The sequence below is a fragment of the Natator depressus genome, chromosome 8 (genome assembly GCF_965152275.1).
Source record: "Natator depressus isolate rNatDep1 chromosome 8, rNatDep2.hap1, whole genome shotgun sequence".
Taxonomy (NCBI): domain Eukaryota; kingdom Metazoa; phylum Chordata; order Testudines; family Cheloniidae; genus Natator; species Natator depressus.
In genome coordinates, this window is record NC_134241.1 from 59,769,043 (window position 1) to 59,788,582 (window position 19,540).

General features: G+C 40.6%; 1 protein-coding gene across 1 annotated transcript; it reads left to right on the plus strand.

The window, feature by feature from the left end:
- The first annotated feature begins 4,872 nt into the window (after positions 1 to 4,872).
- RGS18 (regulator of G protein signaling 18) lies at positions 4,873 to 13,997 on the plus strand. Its single transcript, XM_074962195.1, has 5 exons — positions 4,873 to 5,240; positions 5,950 to 6,051; positions 8,888 to 8,949; positions 10,101 to 10,267; positions 12,992 to 13,997. The coding sequence occupies exons 1-5, from the start codon at positions 5,122 to 5,124 to the stop codon at positions 13,250 to 13,252; spliced, it is 711 nt and encodes a 236-aa protein (XP_074818296.1). The 5' UTR covers positions 4,873 to 5,121; the 3' UTR covers positions 13,253 to 13,997.
- Positions 13,998 to 19,540: the final 5,543 nt, after the last annotated feature.

Genomic DNA, 19,540 nt, shown 5'->3' on the forward strand with positions numbered 1-19,540 from the left:
CTCTCACCCTGGAGTTTCCCAGGGAAAGCAGCATAGGGCCATTTACATCACCCTATGCAGCTTCTGTGCTAGGGGAATTCTGCCCCAGTGCCTTGCAACTCCTGTACAACCCCTATCCACCACTAGGGCAGTCTATAATAGCCAAAGCAGGAGCCAAAATCAGCCCCTATTATTTAGGGCAGAATATAGGAAGGGAGGGGAAGAAAAATGTGACAGAACTGCATTTTCACACTGGTTGGGCAGCTGGGGAGCATACATTGGAGCCTTTCAAAGGATGGTGAAACTGTCATTGCAGTAGATATTCCCCAGGATACTCAGGTTGTGCCAGAATTCCTCCTGAAGCTCCACGTATGGGGCAGCCTTTCCACAGCCACTGCCTGAGCTGCAGTTAACAAAATACAGTCTGGGCTGTATGCAAATTGGGTATTTCATGGAGCTGGATTTAATATTAATTTTCCATTAATGAATGGATTAAAAATAAGAGTTGATGGTCATGCCATGGTTTCTTTCAATAATTCAGAATGAATTCTCAGGAGCTGCGTATTACAGTGCCATATACTGTACTCATGCTATTGGCATGCTTTACTAAACTAAAATTTCAAGACTCTACAATGTAACCTCCTTGCTCTAAGTCATTTAAAAGTCCTTTGGGCAAGCCATTCAAAATATACCATGGGAGAAAAAACAACACTGGGTTGGGCTTGGAACAGATGATTTAGTGGGTAAGGCCACCAGAAAGTAATTCAGTTATGGATGGAGTTTGATCTTATACACCTTTCTTAAATCGATCTATATGAACTATTAAGTTTATAGTTGCCAGCATTTTTATTCATGAATTTAAATTACCATGAAATAAAATTGTGACAGATTAACATATACAAAGTATTACACACTCCTTAATAGGTGGGAAAGAGCTAAAATGACTAATATTGCCTCAGAAAATTTAAAACAAAGTTTGACTTTTTTCGTGACAGGCAGAAGCCATAACTAAAGGCTGCTATGTGGTTAACCCTAATTTACAATAAGCAGGATGTGATGTACAGACTAACACTGAAACTGGAAATACATGTTAAAAATGTAACTCTATCTCTCAAAGATTCATAGATATTAGAATGTGGTTTCTAACTGGGTATTTTCCACCCAACTTTTGTGACATACATTTCTCATTAAGTACTTCTATGGCAATAAGCGATATGATGCAGAATCACAAAAGCGAACCTCTTTTTCTCCCCTTTCTGGGAATTTTATATTCCTAATGGAACTATGTTGTCCTTTTCTCCTCACCACTTTGATTACCTCAGACCATCCCAACCCTGCTAAGGAGGCCTTTGGTGGACGTCTCTTCAAAACTCTTTACTGACCACATAGGCTGTTACTGAGTGATGATGAGGCCCTATCTTTTTCCCAAGGGTTGGCATGTCTCTACAGCACATGCAGCCCTGGTGTTACGGGGACCAAGAGTATAGGACTCAGTGTTAAACCTGGCTCCATGCCTGGCTGTGCAGAAAACTAGAAGTAGACCAATAAGCTCACACTATAGTGTAATTTTTAATTGTATCTTGTAGACATTTTTGGTAGACATGTCTCTTGAGCTTATGCTCAAATTGGTTAGTCTCTAAGGTGCCACAAGTACTCCTTTTCTTTTTGCGAATACAGACTAACACGGCTGCTACTCTGAAACCAGGATAAACTACATGGTTTCACGTACTGCCACTGCTTGAGACATTGACTTAGTCTCTCTTCTGAAAAGTCACCGGAGTTTTACCTGATCATATATTTCTGTTTTTATTTTAACCCTGTTTAGCAAAGGTGGGCCATCACTGGACCTCTAGCAGAAACTCATCAAATCCTCCCCACACGATGGACTGCATCACAATAGCACCCTTGCCAAGGAGACTAGGACAAATATTTCTCCATAAGCATATCAAAGTTACCTGAAGAGTTGCAAGGCTTTTCTATGCTGTGACATGTCCAAATCCCACTATCGTTGGGAGTGAGAAAATGAGATAGGTATTGAACTTGGATCACTGACATGGTCATACAGAACACTATTTGCAAGCTACCAGGTGGCTCAAAGTAACGGTAACCTATAGCTGTCCCACATTGTGCTATGATCCTCGCACAGCTCCCAAACTATGCAGTTCAGACCTATTCATCAAAAAGACAACAGACCTTGTAGGAACACATACATGTGAATAATTTAGAACATAATTCCGTGCTTGTGCTTCTCAGTCACTACTGAAACAGGGTCCTATCATGTGATTGAGGGGTACTGTTCTTTTTGGGGGTGATGCATCTTGAATGTGAGATAAAACCAAGATTCCTATGACACTATTTGAGAGAATATGGATGCTAACCCTGGCATCCTGGACAAATTCTAACTCAGGCAATGACATTCATCTGACCTAAATCCCCCCTGCAATTTAATTTTTTTTAAGGTAGGCTTAACTTTTTCATCTAAGTTGTTTGTAGTTTTGCTGTGTTCTGCAAAACAGCTATTGTTTCACCCCAGAGACAGCAGCATTTTCATGGTGGATTAGATGATTTTTGTTGACTGTGTACAAGGAAAATTCTTGAGATCCTTGGGGATGAAATGGAAGATATTATCACTATTATACTTTTAAATAGCATTTCAGAAGTAGTATGGTATTGCAGTAATATATATGTTTGTTCTTGCTCTAAGTGAATGCTGAAGCACTTACATTATACAAAACTCAGGTAAATAGTATAATATCAGATAATGTAGATCAATCTGTGATAATTTTCCATATGCCTAAATCACAAAATGAATAATACCATGGTGTTCATATAATCCAAGACACAGCCAAACAGAAGGTTGTGTTTAATCCCAGTCTACAATCTCAATGATTCAAACTACTACTGATAGCTATATTCTCCAATTACCTTCTTCTTAGCCAGTTCCCATGGCTTTGTTTTCAGGGTAACTGGGCAGTTTTTCAGTAAGGAAGATGATGGTTGGTGTGATCAAAACAAATATTCTGCTGTAAATTAATGAATCAGTGACTATTTAATGACAGGATTTACTACCCAAAATGTTTTTCTTTTTTAATTGGTGTAGAAAAATATCCACTGGTTTAAAAAAAAAATCTCTCTGATTTCTTGTGGGTACTTCATGGTAACACACAGATCCATCCAACCACATGCAGGAATATTATTAGTAAAGCTCAACCTGGTTTAAATGGGTCACCCATTTGCCATGGGTTTGTGTCATTTAAAGAAACTTAAGCAGAACTCACTTTTTTAACAGCATCTGGCTTCTAGGCCAGCCGTCCATGCTGCACTGGGGCTGAATGCACAACACAGATTTCTTTATCCGTTTAAAAAAAACACACACATTTTCTAAGAAGTGTAAATAGTGTACTCATTCCCAAAGAAAATGTTAAACGCATCATACATTTAAAAGAAGATTGGACAAGACACTGGAAAATGTATAGTAGAGAACAAAGTGGGATGGGCAGGAGAATTGATTTGGGGGTTTAATAGGTCCTTTCCACCTCTAAGTTCTGTGATACTATATTGGAATGCTTTGTTCCAAGCTTTTTCCAACATCAATCAACTATTTTTTCTTCTCGTCTGGTGTTTTCCCGCATGGTAAGCGCAGCAATCCATTTAATTGTATCTGTTTCAAAAACTATTAATGCATTTAAGTGGGGTTTTCTATTATGCAGTAAGCAATTAACCAGAACTGCTAATACAGACAGATATATGGGAAAGGGTTGGGATTTTCCAAACTGATTTAATGAAGCAATTGATACACTTATCGGGAATGCAATTAACTGTTCAGTTGTATAAAATTCCAATTCCTGATCTGCCATAAGATTCTAGGCAGCTTGCTTTTTAAAAACAAATCCAATTTATTATAGTCCATAGATCAAGGGATTGGGAATTGAGTAAGAGCCTTTTACTTCCAGGTAACTAATTCAGACCTGGACCTAGATGTCTAGTTACCAAAATTAGTTTTCTAACCAGTGACTTTGGTGTCCATGTGAAACTGGTCATCGATAGCTAGCTCCTGAAGGACATGAGTTCACAAAACAGCAAATCACCATCCCAACTCTGTAGTCAGTCTCAGCAGAAAAGCCCATGATTGTCTGAGCATGGAGTCTAAACATACTGCAGAGCCAGCATATGGAAGACAGTGCTGTAGCTCAGCAGAGAATTTCACCTACCCAGGGCTGCCAATAGGGCCTTAAAACCAAAAATGTCAAATGTAGGTGCCTAAAATTAGGCATCTAAGCTTATATTTAGGTACTAAGGGTTGGATTTTTAAAGATATTTAAGTGATTAGCTCCCATTGATTTCAATGGTAGTTATGTTCCTAATACCTTTGAGGACATGGGCACTCAGGTCCTACTTTTCAAAGAAGCTCATCATCTGTAGCTCCCATTGACTTCAATGGGATTTTGAGAGTCCCAACACTACTGAAAAGTCACCCAAAAATAAAAAATCTGTATTTTCAGAGATGCTGAGCAGCTCCAGCTTCTATTGATTTTAATGAGAGTTCTCAGCACCTCTGAGAACCAGGCCACTTTCAGTTAGTAACTAACATGGATTTATGTGCCTAGTGTTAGGCTCCCAAGATGGAAAATATTGGTCTAGGTTTCTTTAAAAATTATTCTAAGAGCTTAAGATAATGTCATGTGTTATTTTTTCCCAACACGGTGCTCCTCTGCAGACTTTACTTAAAAATAAAAATTCTATATTTTTTTATGAAAGTATTTAGGGGGAAATGATGCTGACATCTAGCAAAATATCATGTTCCACAAGGACTAACCATAAACTGCACTGTAGTAATAGCTGTATTTATCCTCCTGATCAACAGCCATTTTGCAAATTTTTAATCTCACTTCCCTAAGTGACAGCTGTAAGACAGAACTCTGCTTGTGTACGGGCAGCTTTCGTTACAGAGGAAGTGGAGAACCCCCTCTTTCGGGCTACCTGTTTAGGGCACCTCTCAACTACCAATTGAGAAGCAACTCGGAGTCACTTTCTGTGCATGTGTACCCTCCTGAACTGAAACATACAAGGTACAATAAATGGAACTGCTGCAAGCAAGCTAGAGAAGCATTTTGAGATCATCAGAATCCTTGTCAGAGGAAGATGGAGAATCCACTGTTTTTATTTCCCCATCTAAATAATTCTTCTTTGAAGGAGAAGACCTATTGTAAAGGTATGAAATCCACAAATAAAGAGGAGACAAACAAAGAAATCAAGAGCAGGTAAGTTCCAAGGTTTTACTGATACTCTCAAGTGTTCTATGTAGACAAGGGATTATTATTGCATAGTTGATAAGTGTGAATTTAAGGCACAGTTCTTTTTATTTGTGACAGATATCTGTAAAAATTAATGAATTGCTAGACTGGAAATGTACACATAAAATATTCATTTACCAAGGGAATACTTTTTAAGGGCAAGAGTAAGAAGCAAATCAAATAATATATCAAGCAAAACAAATAAGAAAGAGGAGTTATTAAGGTGAAGTTTAGAGAAATGATTTTTGAAAATCTGACTAACTTTGATCCATGAAAGTTTCTTTTTAGCAGCTACAATTGATGGGAGGAAAAGCATTTTTTCATCCTTTATTAAGAGTGAACAGAAGATGTTGACCCACTCTTATAGATTCATCAGCATTAACCCCCCTAAAAAACCTATCTTCAAAATAAATGGGGAAAAATAAGCCTGAAAATGAAGACATTCATTACCCTTTTATACGTAAATAATGTGATATGCTTCAATATTTAAATGTATGGAAAGATATAAGGAGTAAATTCATTAATCTGCATGACAAATAAAGAGAAATAGCACCAACATTAGTGTAACTGTGTGTATGAGGAAATGATCAACTATGCCGAGAGAAAAATTAGTCAAAGAGGAACATTTTAAAACTTTCACACAGGTTGCTTTAAAGCTGCTAAAACTCTCTTGCAGGTCTAAGGAAAAAAGAAATAGGCTGAGCCTTCTCCTGCAAAAGGCTGAATTCCATGAAAGTGTCAGTCTTGAGAAATTTGAGAACTTGACAAAAGCTTCAAGGTGAGCATTGTAAAATATAAAGAGACTGAGAATTCCTATCAGAAAATGGCCGTCTCTGCTTCGGCGTGTACATTCAAGCTTTGCATCGAATAATGCTTTTAAGATCTATATTATTTTAAAGTTTAGCGTAATGCAATGCAAGTATCTAACCTGGCATACATACAGTATATATAAAGTTTGCTAACAAAGAGTGTTTTTGCACTCCAGTGGGCCAGACTGTGATACTGGTATTCACAGAGAACAGTACTTTAGTCCCCAGTAGTCCCATAGACTTCAAAAGGACTATTTCATGTATAAAGTATTATTCAGAATAAATATGATCATAATCTAATCCACAGGTTTATTTAACTCTATGATACATCAAGTTTTCCTCAATTGGGGGAAGGGGGAAAAGGGCAGGGATGAAAGAAAATATACTGGGTACTCTTCATATCACCAATAATTTTCATGTAATCTAGGCCCAGTGGAATTTGTCCTTGTGTACCTAGTGCTTATGGGCCAGTTTATTTTTATTGTTTATTTTTTATATGTAGTACCAGAGAGTCCCACCTTTATTCACATTGATGAGCACCTTAGTTTGCAAGTCACCCCACTGATTGTAAGGTGGCACGCTCAGGCCCTTTTGTAGCTGACAAACATTTCTGTTTCCTTGGAAATCTTATGGTTTCTGAGAAAGATCTCCTTTGAAATAATTTAGTGACCAATGACCCTGTTGACATAAACCTCCAAGTGTCCTCATAAAAGCTCTGAGTGTACAGTATCATGCTGTACTATTTCCCTTACAAATCCCTAGCATGAAATGCAGGCTCCAACAAAGCCATTGGGAAGTTTGCCAGGGACTACAGTTTTGCCAGGGTTTCACTGGTAATTTGTTTGAGAATTGCCTCTGCAGCTCCCTGCTGTTGGGAAACCACAAAAACTCCATGGCCAAAAAAGTTCCATCCTTTCCACCACAGACAGTTTCAGAGCATCTAATGACTTCTATTTGTTTTCCTCTCCTTTCTTTTCATTTTTTTTTTATTAATCCTAACCAGTTTGGACAAGAACTCAGGCTTCCAGCAGTGAATAACATGCCAGGGGAAGCTGTCCTTTTTTGACCAGAACACTGCCTGTTTGAGGTTATTCACTGTCTGAGTAACTGCTATCTTCACCTTCCAAGCCCATACTGAGTGGGACAATGGGCTGAAAAGTATCTTTATGGAGGAGGCTCTCAAGGCCTAAACTATGTTTCTGGGTCTATAATAAAGGTTCCCAGTGGCTGAAACCTAAGCACTTGAATCTATCCATCTAGGTATTTGTACTATGTTTACTACTATAATATCCAAGCACTTAAAAAATCCAAAGAATAAAAATCCAGCATATAATCAAATATTCTTCTTTCCACACAAGAATTGGCAGGGTGGTTCATTTGTTAGCTGGATTTGGGTGGATTTGGGTTTATGTTCCCCGTCTCCCCTTCGTTGTTGGTAAGAGAAGGCTAAGCTGAAAAAGTGAGTTATGCACTTTATTCAGAGATTCAGGGCCATTCTAATTAACTGCAGAAGTGACCCAGATGCCTAGAAAACTTTTCCTACCACTCTTTTTGGAGGTCAAAAGACATCCAAACTTTATTCTCTATTGGGAAGGAATTGGGTCCAGTTCAGTGTTGTAGTGGTAAAAAAGAAGGGGGTAGACTAACCTAAATTAAACTCCATATTCCCCAAATGAGAAGTGGGCAAACTCACTTTATCTAAGTTTACTCTTGACTACACTATTGATCCCAAGACACTGGACTGGGAGTCAGGAGACCTGATTTGGTTCTATGTCCAGCTCTACCACAAATCTACTGTGTGACTTCAGGCAAGTTACTCCACCTCTTCGTGCCTCAGTTTTTCTATCTGGGGATAATGAAACCAATTTTCATTTGTACATGCTTTTAGCTCTGCAGAGGAAAACTGCTATGTGGTATGTAAGTATATTATTCAGAAATAGACTAAATATATTGATCTTCAGATTCAGACTTAGGACCAGGTTCAGAGTCCTGGTACAATGTCGCCTCAGACCCTACTCCATTTCTTTTTTCAGAAATAAAAATACAACCTAGCTGTGTGTTCAGGATTAATCTATCAAGTGTTACAAAAGTAATTTTACAAACGTTTTTATCAAGAGATGTGAAATAGTTTGTCTCCATTGTCCTAAACAGTGGAAAGTTTGAGATCAATGAAGAATACATGCAGCTTGACATATTTGATAAAGAATACATGGAGTTTTATAAAAAGAACCCAGTCTCTCAAAATAACATGACATTTGAAAAATGTTTGTGGTAAACAAACCAGGCTACGTGTGTTATTACCTTATGAGACTATTGTCTTTACCATGCTGTGGTGACTTTGTTTTCAAACTGTTGAATTTCCTGTATTCTGTTAAAAATAGACCATGGTAACATAGCCTCGGACAGATTGCAATCAAAATCACATCTCTGAAAGAGTATGTCAGTTTAGCTACTAAGCCATTCTGTTTTCAAAGTTAAAAAAGTACTTGACCTGGTTTGCTTATGATCTTTACCGTTGCATGATGTAAATTTTCCTTAAAGATTTGGAACACAATGAAAACAAGCACTCAAGACATAATGCTCTGCTTTAAACATTTTCTCTAACAAGTGTTATTTCAATGGGCAAAACATCAACCAAATTTTTTGAAGTCTCTAGCAGAAAGAACTTATTTTCTAAAATAATCTAATCAGACAGCTTGTGCAATAATACAAAGTGAGAGAAATAGCAGGTAATATATATTACAATAGCTTCATAAATATACAAAATACACACTTCATGAGAAGCACTTTTTGTGTCTTGTACAGTGTGCCCCCGGAAGAAGCAGTGAGATGGGGTGAATCCTTTGACAAACTGCTTTCCCAGAAAGGTTAGTAGTGTTTTCTTGATGGGAACTGACATTTTAGAGTAAGTGTGAAAAATCAGATAGATGCTTGGAGAACTTTGCTACATACAAGAGGCTGGATAAGGCACCCTGAGGCATATTTAGGCTATAATGGAGGTGTAGAAGGCAAGGATTTGTCCGCAGATTTGGCAGGCCATGCTGGACATGACCAAAGTGTTAATACCAATGTTTACATCAAATGCCATCTTTCATTGCAACATTGCTAAAATGTTCATGGAGGGCAAGAACAAAGGCCCAGGGATGGGTATAGACAAAATAGACAAAAGTGGTCAGCCACCCATGACACATATAATTGCCTAATGCCTGACACTCAAGTTACTGATAAAAGGCTTGTTTCTTTTCCTCCCTTTAAAGATAAATGCTGTACATAGCAAAAACGAGTCTTCCAGTATAGTGGTGACCATTACAATCTTTACAATTTTCCCATTGCAAGTAATTGACAGTAATAACATTCCAGTTATTTCTGCACATCAAGTATATTTAATAAAGGGGATACCATGAACAACTTGGCAATGATAATTATATGCAAAGAAAATTGTAAAGGTTCTATTTACGTTATCTTTTAAACTATCTTCTGAATTAGGCTAGTTTCTGGGAAACAGCCTATTTGTGAATACAGTCAAGATTTAAATGGCATTTGAGGCATCCTAAGTCTGATTTAGAAGCAAAACTAAGGCCAAAATGGTCAATAATGGCCACATTTTTGGGTGCCTCTGGTTTTTGAGTTCTCAACTTGTGACCACGTATGGTCTGTTTTTTTAAAGATTCTGAGCATCCATAGTTGCTACTAAGATCAAGTGGAGTTATGTGGGTCGGCATCTTTGAAAATTAGGCCCTGTGTGTCCCAAAGGGGGCATCCAAAATCAGAGGCCATATTTAAAATTTATGCCTAAAGCCTGATCTCATTACCTCTGCACTGACTGCAAAACAATTAAATTGCACTTATTTTGTGATGTAAAAGAAAAGTCTGTAATATGAAGTTACAGAATAGTTCAAAATGAGACCAAACATGTGTTGTTACATAATTTAAACAGAGGAACTATGTTCTAGTGTCTAAGAAGGATGGTCTTTTAATGCTTCTGTGAATTAAAGCAATACAATGCTCCCTTTTATAGCCGGACTGGATGCCTTTACAAGGTTTCTGAAAACTGAGTTCAGCGAGGAGAACATTGAGTTTTGGACAGCCTGTGAGGATTATAAGAAGAACAAAACATCTCATCAACTTCTTCCTAAAGCCAAGACAATTTATGAGACATTCATAAGAAAAGATGCTCCAAAAGAGGTACAGTAAAAACTGAAGATATACAATTCTTGATACAAGCTGTTTCTGATAGAATCTGCCTTTCATAAACGCATACACAGAATAATCATCCATTCAGCCATGAAGGTCAACATTTGATGAAGTTGCAGCAGTTTATCATGTGTACCTTGCCACAGGAATGCTGCATCTTAAATATCAAATAACTGCTTTGGAAGAAAGTATGGGACCCAACACCCACAGAACTTTCTCTTTCTCTCTCCCCTCACCCTGCCCCCATGTTATTCTTTTAACCCTACAAAAAAGACCATAGGTGTAAATAATGTCATGCTAGTTAAAGGAATTTTCAAACTTCTCATTGCTATATATAAACATCTGATTTAACATCATGTTGAATAAATTTAAGGTATGTTGTCACAATAATGCACACACCCAACAGTAATGGTCATTTGTCAAACAGTGTTTTGTGTAAATTTAACTTTGCTTCTAGAACAGTAGAATTATTCTGTCTGCTAAACCAGCATTACAGATTATTATATTGCTGAGATTTCTGATGATTTCTTTAATATGCCAAATGAATAAACAAAATCAATAAATTAAACATACCCTTCAAGGTAATAATTATAACATTTTAAGCAGAGAAAAGACTTGATTGGCATAGGTTTGGGATTTTTTGTTTGTTTGTTTTATTTTTTCTGAAGGAATCTCTGAGTGATGAGTCTATAGTATGGTATGTTATAGACAAACACATACAAGATACATTGGGACTGATTCTCATTTACACTGCTCTGGAAGTGTAAAAGGCTTTTAAAGTGGATGCAAATTATATTAAACTGTTAGAGTGTTGTAAAGAGCCCTTAGTGTAAATGAATATAATAATTATTTTCCCTGCACTAGCAGGAGGATGGACTGACTGGCAGATGATAAACTCCCACTAAAGTCAACGAGGGTTTGGCTGTGTAATGACTAGAAGATCAGGCCCCTAACAGGCCTTTTGCATCTCTATTACCTATTATTCTATATAACAGTAAGAACAGGTGGATTGCCTGTGATCCTATTTTCTGTGTTCTTTTCTTATTGTTGGTAGAGGAAATGTTAAATGTTGGCAAATCTAAAAAATCATCTGCTGATGTAGTGCAGAAAAAAGTATCACTGCTCAGTCCAAGGAAGTGATTTAAAGAATGGTACAAATTAGGCTCATCATTCCCTCTGTGTGATCTCGGGGCTTACCACTGCTTCTGCCAAGGCAGAGAACCTATTGTTTGGTCTACTCTCAAAGAGTAATGGCCCCATCCTATGAGATGCTGAGTGGTTTCAACACCCTTTTACATTCTATCATGCAGCACCTTCCAGGATCAGGCCCTGCGTGAATCCGAGGAGTTTTGAATTTTCTGAAGAGTAATACTGTTTTGCCAGTGTGCCATTCTACCAACTGTTTGGGTGGACACCAAGCTATAGCAAGAACTATTGATACAGCATCCCTAAAAGCTCCCTTCATTTTATATATTGTTCATAGGTTATCTTGCTACACTGATGACCTGTAAGGGATGAACAGGAAGGAAGGAACCTAGAGCACAGGTGGTGGAAATCACACATTGCCCGATAGTGTCATACTGACCAGTTAACTGATATGCTGTTACTTTGAAAGCAGCAAAGACGGGATTGTTGTTCTCCGCTATACCATCCCTTATGTGTTGGGCCCTGTGTATCCTCTTGTCTTGCTTCAACCCAGCTGTTGAGATCAGCTGGGATGCTCAAGCTGACTGCCTGTAGATTTGTTCATTGGTGTGTTGAGAACTCTCATTAAAGAGCCCTCGATTTTGGAACTTGTTTCCACCAACAGAAATTACGTTTACTGTCCAGCAGGGCATATTAAAAGGCCTTTTCTGAGAGGATAGTTAGGAAGTTTCTGAAAATTTGTGGACTTGGTCGTTTAATTATCATTAACTGATTTTCAGTTTTCACACACTATGTGTTGTTATATTTTTGTAAATGCACCAAGAGGAATTTGAAAAATATAAAATAAATAAGTTACAGAAGACATTCTTGAAGCTGTATGGAATTTACTAATTTCTAAATTATGTGCTGCATATACCACTATTGTGGATCTAAACATAATCCTTATACTAATCCACCACTCCATGAGAATAGCCAATAGTAATATATAATTGTATTTAAGCTGTAACCAAAAAACTCTTGGATATGCCTTTTTTCCCCTCCAAAGTAGTCAAAAATCCATTAGAAAATAATTTTGCTGCACACTTTAATCATTAGAATATTCTAACCTTCGTGTTACTAATGCTCCACAGAAATGAAAGATTAAAACAGTATCTGGTCAATTTAGATGATATAAAGCTCTGAACCTGCAAGACTGAGTGTCCTTGATTCCGGTTGGCTTCAGTGGGAATTCAGATACCTCAGTACTTTGCAGGACTGGGCACAAAATCTCTCTGTGCCAGTATCAGCAGCAAATGTACAGTGGGTACCATTAGAAAGTCAGCCCTAAACAAAAGGTACCACCAAAAAGTGACATATTTTTCATTATCTGTTTTCCCTTCTTCTTAGTAGAGATCTGTGGTGATTCCTTGGTAGCAGTTAACAAATGCTGACTCAGTGGATTTCACAATACTTATATGCAATTAAAAGTATTTTTAGTAGAAAGTGGTTTTCCCAAGTTAAGTATTACTGTTATTAATGACCATATATAAAATGAATTAATGTACTGCATGTTTTTTTGGCCTTTTCCAGGTTAATCTTGACTTCCACACGAAAGAAGTCACTGCTCAGAACATTACTCACCCTACACTGGACAGCTTTGATGTAGCACAGGCCAAAGTCTACAGGCTGATGGAACAAGACAGTTACCCCCGTTTCCTGAGATCTGGCATGTATTTAGACCTGATTAAGGGAAGGGAGCAGTCTGGCCATCCTGCTCTTAGAAGGCGATCACGCTCTTTTACCTTCAATGAGTTCCAAGATGTGCAATCAGACTTTACCATTTGGTTATAAAGAAATTTAACCTCCTTGGATTCTAACTAATGTAGCAAAGTATAATACACAGCATCCTAAACACAAACCTTCAGCTGGTGCAAATGGACGTAGATCCATTGGCTTCAATGGTGTTACATCTATTTACCCCACTGAAGGACCTGGCTCAGAAAGCTGTAGTCAGTGATTAATTTAACTTATTGTAAAGAGATATGTAGCATATTGGCAAGATGTGTTAGATGTAATGTATTCAGACAAGATATTATGCCTTTTAAACTCAACTAGGAGAACATATGAATTCTTTCCACAAAATCATATCTAACAGTGAGAACTTTAAACTTTATCTAAAAATACTATTTTAAAAAAATATTTGAAAAATTCATCCTCTCTCCTGGGTCCATCGTATTTAGAAAACATAATGTTGTCACCATCAAAGTCTTTACACTTATCGTTTGCACATAATTAATGTTACTGCAATAGTTCCTACACTAAACACAGGTTTTATACCACAAGCACACAGAAACATTAATTAAGCAAAAGGTAAAAATGTGATGATTTTTAACTACAGCCATTATATAACTGAAGACCTTTAACTACTGCATATTTTAATAGGAAAATGCCTATTTAATTAATTTTATAGTACTACATTTTATGGTATTTTCGTATTACATTTCTCTGTTCTCTCTATTTAAATTAAGCTGTATAGTTTAGTCTTTGCACTCAGATAGTTGTACTATATTATCTGCAGCTAAATGAACAGCAATAAAGGGACAAGACTAAGCAATTTAGTACATCTTCATGTCATTAAATACCAGTTGAATGAACTTTTAATTTGCCATTCATTTGTAAATTTTGTGTCATCCCAGCTTCTCTGCTAAACTTTGAGGGACAAATTCTGGCAATCTTTGGGATAACACGCAAGTGGGGATATGCTACAACTGTAAGGTCAGTGACATATAGGCCTCCACTCAGCAAAGTACTTAAGCTCATATTAAGCACTTTAATGGGTCTTACACACATATTTTTTAAGCATGTGCTTAAGTGTTTTGTTGAATTGGGGACGGAAGCAGGATTAATTTATACAGAATGTGGGAGGATGTTACTAGTCATGGACTTATAGCACTTTTGTCCCAAACACTTGCACCGTGACCATTACGTTCCACTTGGTGTTTGCCCCTTTACTGGGGAAGTTCTCTGGGAGACCGCATTTCTCAGAATTAGACCCAGAACATCTTTGACTGGGTCTCCCTTGTTGTATCGAGCTGCTGGTTCTGCCACTGTAATTCTTGTCTATGTGCAAAATCTTTCCCCTCATTCAAAATCTTTATTTAACCAAGTAAACTCCTTTTGGGGAAAAGTCTTCATTTAAAATAGGGACCTGGGCAAGGTGTCTCACTACTGCTTTGCGTGACTTGCTGTTGTGGTAACTGGCAGCCTAGCACGAGTAGCCAACCTTCTTCTCTGATTCTGCAAACATGCACACACACATAAATAATTTAGAGACATAAGTAGTGCCATTGAAATGGAGGGAAAGAGAATGAACCTAATGTGATGGATGTTAGCCATGTTGCTCAATGTACTAATGGAAGGCACTCAAGTCCTATGATGAGAGGGATATAAGAACCTATATAGAACAGAATAGAACCACTTGCTTCCAAGTTGTAATGGGCCTACTCACATCTCCAAAGTTACTCATCTGTTGAGGTGCTTGTAGGTTCAGAACCGTGGCTAGCATAAGACGAGGGCACATTACAAAAATAAAATAAATGGGCAATGAACAGATTCCTAATGAAAAATTATACTGGTCTACTATATTAAGGAGCTTATTTGAGGAGACAAGACAAGTTTTTGCAAAGCTAGTATGTCAGGGAATGAAAGTGAAACCACTTTAATCAGTTGTCATTGAGAAATAAGACCAAATGTTCACGGAGCCTGTGTTCTAGTAACTGCTAAAGGTCTGATTTTTAAAGGTATTTTGGGTATTTCAATGGGAGTTAGGTGCTCAAACTGCCTAGGCACTTTTGAAAATCCCACTAGGCACCTACCTACATCTTTAGGTGTTTAACACATTTTTAAATCTGCCCCTAAATTCCTATGGCTTTTATTTTGAAGGGATAATCTTAAGAATAACAGTCAAGTCTTGTCTGAGTTTGAAGTAGGAGATCTTGATGGGGATGCAGTTCCACTTGTTAAATTAGGTCTCTACAGGGAAATGAGAGGAGGAAGGGAGAGTTTACCTTTTAAAATCTTTACTATTCAAGTCATCCTCACAGCCCCATCATTGGCATGTGTCAAGCCTTTTTTGCTTGGAGAATTCTGGTGAAGATATCTTGAAGCACAGGGCAATTCTTAAAATATTAAACATTGTTTTAGTTTAATAATTCAGTGACTACAGGACTTAATAAATGTGTGTGACTGGAATAATCAATCACCTTTCATGGAATTTAAGCTTTCATCTTTTTAGTAACCACTCTGTAGTGAGGCAGGGTGGCCTCCTGAGGACCTGGAGTGGGAGGTCCCCTGCACTGAGCCCTGGTGGGAGGGACCAGGGCCTAGTTGCCCCTCCCCCAGGAAGTAGGTGGGAGGGCCAGGAAGTATAAAAGGTGCCCCAGAAAGCTCAGTAGGGAAGCGACCACCGGAGAGACCAGACACCTCCTGTGGTCTCCCGAACTGGGAAGCTGTGGAGGGTGCTGAGGGAGCAGAGGACTGGCCTGGGCCACCGAGGCTGCTAGCTGATTCAGACCTGGAGGAAGCAGACAACTGGCCCAGACCGCTGTCGGACCTGACCCCGCTGGGAGAAGACGACTGGCCTGGACCACCGATGGACCAGACCCCCAAAGACTTGTTTGCGGTCCCAGAAGCCACCGTCAACCTCGACCCCTCCTCACAGCAACAAGTACACGAAGAAGGGGTATGTGGAAGTGGCCCAGGGGTAGCAGACCCCTGTCTGGCCACAATGCTGACAGAGAGTGAGTCAGCGTGTTGTGGCATGGATCCCTGCTGACCCAGTGACAAAGCGCTTTGTCACTACTAGGGCCCTGGGAGGGGACGCAGTGGAGTAGGTGGGCCTGTGACCCCCCTGCCACTCTAACCTGGGGGTGGCAGTTTCCCCTTCCCCACGCCAGAAGCCTGAGTCTCAGACTCTGGGTTGCCCGCCTTGATCCTGGGCTAATTGACTGTTTATGTGCTGCTCAGCCTGCACAGCAGCCTGAGCCCCAGACTCTTTGTTGCCCTGCCTTGATCCAGGGCGGGGGCCAATTGACTGTTTGTTTCCCACCCAGCCTGAGCACAGGCCTGGGCCCCAGCTGCGAGTGAAGACCGCTTCATTCCCCACAACGGCCAACGTATCAGTGATGTAGTGAGGTGGGGTGGCCTCCCGAAGACCCAGAGTGGGAAGGCCCCCATGCCGAGCCACTACAAAATCAAAGAGAAAAGGAGCAATTCTTGGTGACAGTTCTTTATGTTGATTACCAATGTAGGGTTTATGCAAGCTGTACAGCCAAGAATCTCACACTGTCCACTCAGTAACTTTGAACCAAAATGAAAAATGATCCATTTAAAAGCTGGCAGGAGGTAGCTTAATGACAGGATTTCTATGCATAAAATGGTAATTATTGGACTTGGTAGTTATGGGTCAAAGTAACAAAGTTCGACACACACACCCAGCCCCGTACCCAGAGCCAAAATTTCCCAAGGTTTGTAGACGTTCAACACTCAGGTTTTAATCGAGGCCTGTCTCTAAGGCCCCGTCTACACTGGCAAGTTTCTGTGCTGTAACTCCCGAGGTGTACACACTGCCAAGCCACTTAGTGCGCACACACTGCGCAGTTGTAACGTTCTAAAAAAACCACCCCAACGAGAGACATACAGCTTTCTGCGCTGCAGCTACAGTGCTGCGATGCCAGTGTAGACGCTGTCACGATTACAGCGCTGCAACTGGCCTCTGGGAGGTGTCCCACAATGCCTCTTCTCACCTCTCTGGTCATCGGTTTGAACTCTACTGCCCTGCGCTCAGGTGACCAACCATCATCTCGACCCCGTAAATTCCTTTGAAAAGTTGAAAGTCCCCTTCCTGTTTGCTCAGTGATGAATGCAGTGGTCTCAGTGCATCTTTCCAGGTGGCCATGCCTGCTGCACACACCAGGCGATCCCCCGCTTGGAGCAATGCCGAGCTGCTGGACCTCATCGGCATTTGGGGAGAGGAGGCTGTGCAGTCTCAGCTGTGCTCCAGCCATAGGATTTATGATGCCTACAGACAGATTTCACAATGCATGATAGATAGGGGCCATGACCGGGACACATTGCAGTGTAGGGTAAAAGTGAAGGAGCTGCAGAACACCTACCACAAGGCGCGGGAGGCAAACTGCAGCTCCGGTGCTGCGCCCACAAGCTGCTGGTTCTACAAAGAGCTGGGCATGATACTCGGTGGTGACCGCACTTCCACTGTGAAGGCCCCTGTGAATACTTCGTTGGCTCATGTGCCAGGCGAGAGTGGACTGAGCTAGGAGGAGGAAATCTTGGACGAAGAGGGGCAGGGGGACCCAGAGGCAGAGGATTGCTTGGAGGCCAGAGATGCATGCAGTCAGGAGCTCTTTTCTACCCCGGAGGACCCTAGCCAGTCAAAGCAGTCGGATCTTGGCAAAGCGCAAACAGGAGAGGAGGCCCCTGGTAAGTGGATCTGATTTTGTGAATTGCTGAAGCGATTTGTTGGGGGCAGGAGGGTTGCAGAAAACAGGCTTGTCTCCCACCACATGCCTATTCTGAGCAGTGGAACAGGCTGTTGATAGACTCCCTCACTTCACGGGAATCTCCCTCAGAGATCTCCAGGAAACTCTCATGGAGATACTGGGCAATCCACTGCCACAGGTTCCACTGCTTTGTTTTTTGCCCCATTAATGGTAACTTTCCCACACCATTGTGCCATCACAGAGGGGTGGGGGGCGGGGACCATTGCTGCAGACAGGTGAGCCGTATAGGGGCCAGGGTGGAAGCTGCAGGCTTGGAGAAGACCCTCCCTTGATTCCCTGCTCACCCTCAGCAGCAAGATGTCTTCCATAATGATCACGTTCTTGGAAAGTGTGGGGACAGAAATGATTATCAAGCCCCCCTACAGTGCTGGCTCTCCCTAAGAGCCATGTGCCCAGTGTATAGCAGGGTCTGGGAAGAGTGATTCACCCTGCCCCTCCCACTACTCACCATTTTGGGGGTCTTGTGGCTCATGTGTGCTTGCCTGGGGTCAGCCAGTTAGTGATAGGTGTATGACTATTTTAAAGCACTGAATCAGTGTTGTCTGTGTTGCAAACAATACTGCTTCTGTAAAATGTTGCATTTAAACTTCACAGAGATGACCTTGGGAGGCCAGCCTCCCTTATCGGCGGCAGAACAGCCATGCAGAATTAGAAAGTGGCCAAGAAGAACTAAGGAGGACTTTCTCCATGAGGTTATGATGCACTCCACCACTGAGAAACAGGAATTGAAGGAGTGGCGGGACAGCAGGAAGAGGGACCGAAAGGGGAACGCAGCTCGCCAGAATGAAGCCATGGAGCAACTCTTAAACATTATGGAGCTCCAAGTGGACACACTCCAGGCGACACTAGCTCTTCAAACTGAGCAGTTCTGCGCCAGCCCTCCCCTGCAGCCACTGTCACAAAACTCTTTCCCCATGCCTCTCCCCACACCCTCTGCCCACCTCCAACACACTGTTATCAACCTCCTGGCTCCACTTTCTACCCGCAGCATTCCACTCCTCCCTCCTCACAGTCCAGCACTGTCCCCCTACCCACTGCACTCAACACCCATCCCTCTGCAGTTTGGCTCTGCTGAAGTACAGCACTCACTGCATTGTACTCCAAAGGAGAAGGTTGGGTATGATCCCTGGACATACATAAATCCGTAGCTGTCCCAGGACCACTCCTCCTCTGGAGACCTTCTCTTCCCTCATCCCCCTCCCTGCTGATGTATTTTTGTCATTTGACTCTTTCCTCCGGTTGTTGTCTTTTAATAAAAGAATTGTGTTGGTTTAGAAGCAATCTTGATTCTATTAATTGAAAGCAAACAAAGCCCTGCAAAGCAACATGCAATTATATTAAATCTCCTTATTGCATCATGTGCACCAGTCACCTCCTAGCATTACAAGCACTGCAATCCTGAGCATAGCAGCAAATATTAGTGGCTTTCGGCTTCAAATTGCTGCCTCAAGGCATCCCTGATCCTTATGGTCTCCACGCTGTGCCCCTCTAATAGCCCTGGTCTCTGGCTGTTCAAACTCAGCCTCCAGGCACTGAGCCTCTGCAGTTCAGCCCTGAGTGA

Bases quoted from the DNA above. Each gene is read 5' to 3' on its own strand.
- RGS18 (XM_074962195.1), top strand. From the start codon at position 5,122: ATGGAGAATCCACTGTTTTTATTTCCCCATCTAAATAATTCTTCTTTG. The intron at 5,241-5,949 runs GTAAGTTCCAAG...ACTCTCTTGCAG, and splicing joins AACAAAGAAATCAAGAGCAG to GTCTAAGGAAAAAAGAAATA. The intron at 6,052-8,887 runs GTGAGCATTGTA...TGTCTTGTACAG, and splicing joins AACTTGACAAAAGCTTCAAG to TGTGCCCCCGGAAGAAGCAG.